We start from the raw sequence: 9,651 nt of genomic DNA, 5'->3' as shown, positions 1-9,651 counted from the left end.
GGCGGCAACAATACTACAGCGAGAATAAAAGTTATGCCTTCTTTCTTTGCGTGAACATTTGGGTGGTGTTATGCAAATCTTCCCACACAGTGACTTAGACATGTGGGGGCGTGTTTAAACGAGGCATTTTAGGAGGGCGTGGACAAGTCTAAACTTTTATAAAGAATATCTCTTTGGGTTTGAGACATTAGTCTTTGCAACTTTAGGGATCTTATCTATGCACGAACAGCTTGTAACACTCCAAAGAGAAAGGAAAATTTGAAATTGCATCATATGACCCCTTTAAAATAATATAATAAAACTATATTAAAATAAGTGATATTTAAGTAAAGGGAAAAATAGAAAATAAACAATGGAAAATTAGATTAAATAAAACAATTGTAAAAGTAGATTAAAGCAAATAATTTAAAACAAAAATTGTTAAAAATAAATAAAACATGATTACAATAAATGTTAAAACAAAATTACATTTTAAATACATTTTTAAAAATACAACCTTTTTTTGTTATTATTCTATAAATAAATATAAATAAAAGTGATATTTAAATAAATAAAAGTTTTATACAAACACTAGCAATGGAAAAACAGAAAATAACAATGAAAAATTAGATTTAATAATTCTAAAAGTAGTTAAAACAAACAAAAATTGGTTTAAATAAATTATGAAACATGATTACAATAAACAGAAAAATAAATAAATTCAAATTCAAAAATGATTACAATTAAAGTTTTTTATTTAATTAATAATAATACAAATTACACATTTTTTTTATTAATAAAATTATTTGAGTCTAAACAGACCTAAACCAGCACAAAAAAAAAACTCGAAGTTTTCAATAAAATGCCTAAAAATATTGAGATTTTTTGTCAGTATGTCATAGCCCTATGTCTGATATGAGCCTCTTGATTAAAGGAGGGCTGAAACTGAGGAGCGTTTGTGTTCATCCAGACACACACACACACACACTCTCTCTCTACAGTAATTCAATCACAGAAACACATTTAGACACCGTGCAGCTCTTTGTCTCACTGACGTCTCAGAATGGTTGTTTGTATCGTCTGTCGCTTCACTTCTGCAGTCTTCTTCTGCTCTCTTTCAAATCATTTCAGTTGCCCTGAAACTTTATTTACTTAAGCTGACTATCCTGCATTAATGTCTGGCTGTATGATTCATCAGAACTGCAGTGATGCTGTAGAAATTACTGTTCATGATGTCAGTGTGTGTTTAATATTTCACAGGTTCTTTTGTCACTCAGTGTCTCTTTATCAATCAATCAATCATCTGTTCTTTCACTCTGTGACGTTTCCTGGGAAAACTGATGACCTACTTCAATGCGCACACACACACATACACACACACGTGTCTGCCATTCCGTGTTTTCAGGGTTAATTCTGTTAGGAATAAAGAACAGATGAAAAGCTACAGAACAAATAACCGTCAGAGAGCAGGACAAACGAGTGTAAGAATAAACGAGTGTAAGGATGGAGTGAACTAGTGCACTTTACTCACTTTAGGAGCCAAGAACTGGGAAGACTTGTTAACAACCCACTTGGGAAGAGAACCTGAGAGAGACACAAAGAAAGATCGAGTTCAGAAGAAACAGTTTGATTCAGGGCTGTAGATCACACTGATCTGAGCAACCATTCAACAAAGTAAATTAAAATAAAATAACAGAAAAATAAAAAGTAAATTAAAATAAATAAAATATAAAATAATGTTCAGTATAAAAGAATTAAGTATAAAAAATGAATTATTAATTTAATTTAATAATTAAATAAAAAAAATAAAAATGAAAATTAAGTATAAAAATAAATGAATAATAATCAATGAAAAATATGGTTAAAACTCAATATACTAAAATAAAATGAATTGGTTAAAATAAATAAATTATTAAAATGTTAATAATAAATATTAAAATAAATAGATGCAAATTAGATTCAAATGTAAACAAATTCAAATCAAATTTATAAACTAAAATAAAAAAATAAATGAAAATTAAAAGTGTGTGTGTGTACTGGTTTATATATCCTGGTGGGGACTTAAACCTGAATACACACAGACTCATGGGGACTCGTGTCACGGTGGGGACCTAAATTGAGGTCCCAATGGGTACAAAATCTTATAAATCATACAGAATGAGTTTCTGAGAAAGTAAAAATGCAGAAAGTTTTCTGTAAGTGGTAGGTTTAGGTGTAGGGTTGGTGTAGCCTGTGCCAGGTATGTTAAGGTGCAGCTGGTGGGGCCGGTGCGTTGGATCAGGTATCCCGTCTGGATGGAAACGGCTCGCACCAGATCTTTCTTAGGAGGATATTTCTGAAACACACACAATCAATCAATTAATCAATCTATAAACACATCAAGATCAGACTTCAGGCATCACTATGGTTACGGGAACACTATGAGATCTCATTCAACATCCCATAATGATCAAAATGACACTCTGGCCTGTGTGTGTGTGTGTGTGAGTGAGTGAGAGACAATGAGAAGAAAAGGACAGAGATAACACACGTCTCTCTCTCTCTCTCTCAGTGATGACAGACAGATCAATGCAGTGCGGAACTGCAGCAAACCAGTCTGATCATGTGACTACTGATTCCACAATTTTATGACACACTCTCACACACACACACACACACTCATATGCACTCTCACACACACTCGCTCTCGCACTCACTCTCACACACACACACTCACTCACACACGCTCATATGCACTCACACACACTCACTCACACACACACTCATATGCACTCTCACACACACTCGCTCTCGCACTCACTCTCACACACACACACTCACTCACACACGCTCATATGCACTCACACACACTCACTCACACACACACTCATATGCACTCTCACACACACTCGCTCTCGCACTCACTCTCACACACACACTCACTCACACACGCTCATATGCACTCACACACACACGCTCATATGCACTCTCACACACTCACTCTTGCATTCACACACACACTCACTCACTCACTCACACAGTCGATATAAAAAACTGGGTGACTAGTAATTTCTTACTGTTAAATTCTGAAAGAACAGAAGTGTTAGTTATCAGACCAAAAACCTCGGCACGTAATAACCTAGAACACTTTCTAACACTTGATGGCTGCTCTGTCAATTCTTCATCATCAGTTAGGAACCTAGGTGTGCTATTTGATAGCAATATTTCCTTCGAAAGCCTCGTTTCTAGCATTTGCAGTGACGCACTGATCATGATTTTTCATAGCCCATTCCGATACAGATTTTTTTACAAGCAAAAAGGCCGATTCCAAGCAACAAACAAGAAGGAATGAAAGTATACATAAACAAGTTGTTTATTTGGTATTTAACCGGCCATACTGGCTTTTGGCTATTGAAAACAATAACTGTAACCATCTGAAATTAACGGAAGTAACTGCACAGTAAGCACATTCAATACAAACATAGATGGTACTGACATCAGCATTTAGCTTTTGCTTTTAAATTGTTTTTAAATTTAAGTTGAAACTACATAAAACTGGCCTTAAATGAAAACATTCAAGTCAAGTCACCTTTATTTATATAGCGCTTTTAACAATACAGATTGTGTCAAAGCAGCTTTACAGTATCAAATAGGAAAATAGTGTGTGTCAATAATGCAGAAGGACAATAGTAAACACTCAATTTTCAGTTAAAGGCAGTTCATCATTGAATTCAGTGATGTCATCATCCAGCTCAGTTCAGTTTAAATAGTATCTGTGCAATCAAGTCAACAATATCGCTGGAAATTAAGTGTCCCCAACTAAGCAAGCCAGAGGCGACAGCGGCAAGGAACCAAAACTCCATCGGTGACAGAATGGAGAAAAAACCTTGGGAGAAACCAGGCTCAGTCGGGGGCCAGTTCTCCTCTGACCAGACAAAACCAGCAGTTCAGTTCCAGGCTGCAGCAAAGTCAGATTGTGCAGAGGACTCGACTGGTTCCTGTGGTCTTGTCCCGGTGGCCGTCTAGGAGACTAGGGGATCTGTCTCTGGGGCTCATCTAGTTGTCCTGGACTCCGCTGACATTCAGGGCTGTAGAGGTCGTCTCTAGGTGCTGATCCACCATCTGGGCTGGATACGTACTGGATCCGGGTGACTGCAGTGACCATCTGATCTGAAAGCCCTTGACTCCTAGACGGCCATCGGGACAAGACCACGGGAACCAGATGAGTCCTCTGCACAATCTGACTTTGCTGCAGCCTAGAATTAAACTGCTGGTCTCGCCAGACGAGAACGACACATTATTTCCCCGTTTAATACCGTAAAGCTGCTTTGACACAATCTGCATTGTAAAAAGCGCTATATAAATAATGGTGACTTGACACACACACACACACAAACACATCTGTACAGCATCACCGTGACACACTCCAGCTGTTGTAGTGAACACAGACCATCATCACATCGTTAGTAACGATCAGCAGATCGTTAGCAGCAGAATCATTACTGTCCTGACGGCATACAGAAGAATCAATGCAGCGCTGCACACTCAATCATGAACAGGGCAGCACAGCGATTCCCAAACTCTCAGCAAACACATTTTCCCCTCAGATTTTACATTCATTTAAGTAATATTAAAATATTACAGTTCTCTGATGTCAGATAATGTTCATATAGAATTGTAAACAAATATTTCAAATATTATAAACAAATACAAGATTTAATCATTTTTATTTATTTTTATTATTTATTTATTTTGCTTTTACATCTATAAGGCAAGACCCTACAGACAAAACCAGCATGCACTGGTCAATTTTGAGATTTTGGTCAGTTTTGTTTCCATAACATGTCTTATTTCAGACTAGATGAAAGAAAACATCCCAAAAACACATTGAGTTTTATTGCACTGTCTTTAGATTTTAATTACAATACATATCTTTAAAAGTTTTTTCTCCACTTCAGCAGAACTTACATACACCAAAACTTAGAGTTTTATTCCTCTCTATATACTGAAGGTTTTTACTGAGGGGTTTGTTCATATATTATTCACACTGGTTTATACAACATTATATTCCTAAAAACATGGTGAAAATGCAAATCTTTAAATGCTGACAGTATTTTCTATTGATGGAGTGACAAAAAGAGAAATACAAAACCCCCAGAGTAAAAACCTTCAACTCTAAAATAAAAAACAAGAATTTTGAACCTAGATTTATCCAATGTTCATTGCATATTTAATTTGCATATTAGCACATTTCAGAAAACATAATAAACATTTGTCTTAATTTACTGTGATCAGTCAAATGAGGAAAGTAATCATAAATAAATATGATATGATGATATCGATTAATATATATGACCTTATTCACCTGTAGTGACTTGCCTTCATTTAATTTAAATACAATTATTAGCTTTTCATTTCTTAGCTATGATTATTATTTGTTATTAAACTAATAAAAACTACCGTATTGACCCGAATATAAGACGATGTTTTTTTCTTGGAAATACATCTGAAAAAACGTGGTCGTCTTATATTCAGGGTCTAGACTTTGACATGTCAATAATACACCCACAACACTAGGTGGCGCCAAATACGCATAAAACGAGTGTGCCATGAAATACGTAATGTAATGCGTGTTGTAAAGATCGCGAGTAAAAACAAAAGAAAAAGAAAACCTTACAGCTGCATGAGTCGTGACTGTCACGTTAGCCTGATGGCACCAAACTCCCTTTGTGATTTTAAAACGTAAGACAGTACCCAGATTTGAAGACTACAGTAAGATTTAACTTCTACTGTTAATAAGATTTTGGTAGGCTACTATTAGATGGATAGCCTAAATGTCCTAATTCAGATGGACTACCTGTTTTTTTGTTTTGTTTTTTAAAGTGTATATTTTTTAAATGTGATTGTTGGTACATTTTACCAGTTTTTACCATACTTTCAAAACAAAAATTAAAATAGGAAAAATATGCAATATGAAAATAATTGAAGACAAAATGTGTTTTACTGAGAAAAAACAAGATTTGCCTTTTAAAAAGCCTTTTTCCAAAAGGTACACCTGGAAAAAGGGGGGTCGTCTTATATTCGGGCCAATACGGTAATTAAAAAGAACTACAAAGATATATTTAAAAAACAAAAACAATAAAAATTACAAAAATACTAAAACTTTAATTAAAATTAAAGCGATAACAGGAAATATAAAAATGAGATCTAATTCAAACTATTAAGAACAACTATACTAGTATATCAATGAGACTAAACTAACACAGCATCACTCACAGCGTGTTTGACGGAGTAGTTCATGATGATGTAATCGTTGCCCATCGGCAGCCAGGAGCGCAGGGTGATGACATCACGGTTCTTCAGCGGTTTAGGACACTTCCCTAAAAAGAATGAACGCTTACTAGCATTTACACAAAGTAAATTGCATATTTTGATATTTAAAGGCTAATTCTGCAGTGGCAGAACTTACAGGAGTAATAGCCCACATCTGCGTTGACTGTCAGTTTGCCGATATCAAACGTCTCGATGACATTTGTGTCCCACTTTCGCCGATACTCGATGTCGTGGAGCACGTCGTACATGGTCTCAGCTGGGATGTCCTTACACAGCATTCGACACTGAGGAGAGAGCAGAAGAACTACGTTACCCAGAATGCATCACAGGCCATAAAGCGTCAAGAAGAAACTAAAACCTAAAACCATAAAAAATGTCATTGCTTTAAATAAAATTTTAAAATTTAATTACATTTTAAAAATTAATAAAAATTAATTAATAATAAAATTAATATAAAATATAAACAAACTTAAACTTATTTCCACTAGTTGCCAAGGCAACATTTCTCATGTAGTTTGACAATGTACTAAAATAACTAAAACTAAAATAAAAATGCAATACAATAAATCCCAAAACCTAATAAAAATGACAAAAACATAAAATGAAATTACTAACTGACTGACTTTAACTAAAATGAAAATGGAAAATTTGAAATACAAAAATTTAAACTTGTTGAATTTGAAGTTAATAATAAAACTAAAACAAACAAATGAATAAAGATTACATATTTTAAAAATAAATAAATAAAACAACAAAATTAATAAAACTTAAAAATGAAAGTGAAAATAGAATAATAAAAATGTATAAAATCTATAAAGACATATTTTAAAAACAAAAACAGATAAAAATGACAAAAAAACAACAAATACTTAAACTTTAACTAAAATTAAAGTGAAAACAAAATATAAAAATAATTTAAAATGCTAACAAAAACTATAATAATTTTTCAATGATGCTAAAATAACACTGGTCAGAAGTGACAAAACAAATAAACATTTAAAATGTAAATATCTCTCCTGGAAATGGACCAATATATTGACGACATTATACTGTTCAAACATCTTGTGAAGTAGCAGATAATATTCATGACTGTGTCATAAAAAAAGCTGTAAATGAAGCTCGACACACATTTTGTGATAATTCAAGCGTCCGTGACCCTAAAACAGAAACGCACGCGTGTAACTAATGACCTACATCAGGTGAAACGAGGCTGCAGTTACTCTGAATCTGAAGTGCTTTGTGAAATATGAAACCAGGCCATTAAAGCAGATCTCGTCTCAACAGCACCTGTGTTTTCTAGAGCGTCGACAAGAACGCAAGAGAGAAGCAATGAAAAACAGCTGTAGGCGCAGAAACGACACACTAAAGTCTTCATGCTACAAAACTCAGTGATAGAGAGGAAAAGTACAGATACAAAAATGATGTGAAGATTTATACAGAACAACCTCACAGTGGTTACAAACAGGGTTATTCTCATTAACTAAAACTAATCTAATAAAACATTTTTGCTAATGTGTGTGAAATAAAGCTGAAATAAATGAAAATATAAATATTGGATGAAAAACTTTAACAAAAATTTTTATAATAGTTTTTTAAGTTAATTGCTTAATAAACTTGAGTTGAAGCACTAAAATCACTAAATGGATTTAAATGAAAACTAAAACTGTAAATTATACCTAGTAAAACAAAAAAGACAAAAGCACATAAAATTACTAAAAACTTACAGTACATAAAAAACTGATTCAAAGCTAATTCAAAACATTGATAAAAACTATAATTGTATTTAAGTAATACTAAAATAACAGTGACACACAAACAGATTTTAATGATTAACCAGAGATCAAAAAGTTTAGAACATGTTTTATAAATAGAAATAACTTCATGCAACACACTGGATTGACGCGATGGAAGTTGTGAGTTTAGTTACTTAAACAGCGATTTCACCCCCTCGTTGCTCAGGAATATAAAGCAGCGTTTTAATATCTAAGCTATTTTATTAATAAAAGTCACTGGGCAGCATTGACAAGTTTATGTACTCCTGAATATTTCTGTGCGCGCGAAGCGCAATCTCTGATCTCTCGCTTTCTTTCTCTATTTTCGATACGTGCTCCGTAGTCTGAATCTGAATAATTATTTGCGAACCATCATTTTAAATCGGTAATTCAGAGCGAGGATCACAAATCATTCAATTCTCTAAATGATTCGCAAACCCGCTCCGAGTCCCGATCTAAATCAAATGATTCGTGATTCGCGATACGCAATCTGATTGGATTGTTTTGAAGCGCGGCCACACGCGCTAGTTGTCATAACAGTGAGGGTCTCAGAGCGACGTCATTATTAAAAGGCTCGGTCCGCATTATTAATGAGAAGAAACTCGCTCACAAGGAAGGGGTTACACTCGAAAACATCAAGAGTGTAAAACAGATACATCCACTCACACACACACACAGAGAATTATACATACTCAAATGAATTGGTATGGCTATAACCATATAACCAAAATGAGTCAGAAGACTGAAATAAGAGGTTAAAATCAGATCAGACCCAGAAGGATTAAGCATTTTTATAGAATTTGTTTGATGTGTTTTATCTTTAAACCGCATAAACACATTTCATTACACCAAATACACAAAAAAAATTTCTTTTTAGCAGCATCATATGACCCCTTTAAACATGATTTTGAAAAACAAATGGCATCATCTACAGCAGCAAACATGATCATTAATGAGCTCAGCGCTGATGGTCAGTCTGTGGTGAGAGAGGCAGAAGGACCGAAACGCTTGAGTGGGATTTCCTGAAGCTCCACTGGTCCTATACAGGAATCTAGTGGTTACACCATTAAATTACAGGTTTTTCTTTCCTTGTTTTTTTTTGTTTTTTTCTTTGCTCACACCAGGAGGTGCTATTCTGCCTTCAAAAATCTGATTTTAAAGGCCTAGTCTCTATTTTAATCTGAAATACTGCATTAATTGAAAAATAATTTTTTTTAAATTAGAAAAAAAAATCTGTACTATTTTCCATGGGAAAATTTTATCATAATTATTGCATAAATATTAATTGGTACCATAACATTCTCTCAAAATACAAAATAAAAAATATTATTGAACAAAAATACTGTATATTAGATTGATTTTACTGAAGAAAAAAAAAGTTAAATTTCATGTGTGTGTGTGAGTGAGTGAGTGTGTGTATGAGTGTGAGTTCTGGTTTGTAGCGCAATATTTCATGCCTGCAGTTGTGTGTTCTTTACTGACATCTATTCTTTCATCATTTAGACACACACACGATCTCCGACTGAAGTCTTTCTGTGATTGGTGCTCGTTTCACCTGCTAAGGAGCCGTAAACCAGCAGTGGAAGGG

General features: G+C 34.1%; 1 protein-coding gene across 1 annotated transcript in view; it reads right to left on the bottom strand.

Annotated features, from left to right (window-relative positions):
• Positions 1-9,651, bottom strand: part of stard10 (StAR related lipid transfer domain containing 10) — a 29,205-nt gene that overhangs the window by 7,210 nt on the left and 12,344 nt on the right. Inside the window, exons 2-5 of the mRNA XM_016549995.1 lie at positions 6,428-6,575; positions 6,235-6,338; positions 2,202-2,314; positions 1,511-1,568 (exon numbers count right to left, since the gene is read on the bottom strand). Coding sequence (XP_016405481.1) covers positions 1,511-1,568; positions 2,202-2,314; positions 6,235-6,338; positions 6,428-6,575 — 423 coding nt within the window. The remainder of the gene's footprint in view (positions 1-1,510; positions 1,569-2,201; positions 2,315-6,234; positions 6,339-6,427; positions 6,576-9,651) is intronic.

This window comes from Sinocyclocheilus rhinocerous, unplaced genomic scaffold, assembly GCF_001515625.1.
Source record: "Sinocyclocheilus rhinocerous isolate Xijiao unplaced genomic scaffold, SAMN03320098_v1.1 scaffold4118, whole genome shotgun sequence".
NCBI classification, from domain to species: Eukaryota; Metazoa; Chordata; class Actinopteri; order Cypriniformes; family Cyprinidae; genus Sinocyclocheilus; species Sinocyclocheilus rhinocerous.
The sequence above is the reverse complement of the archived record's forward strand: the minus strand, read 5'-3'. Positions and strand labels throughout refer to the sequence as shown.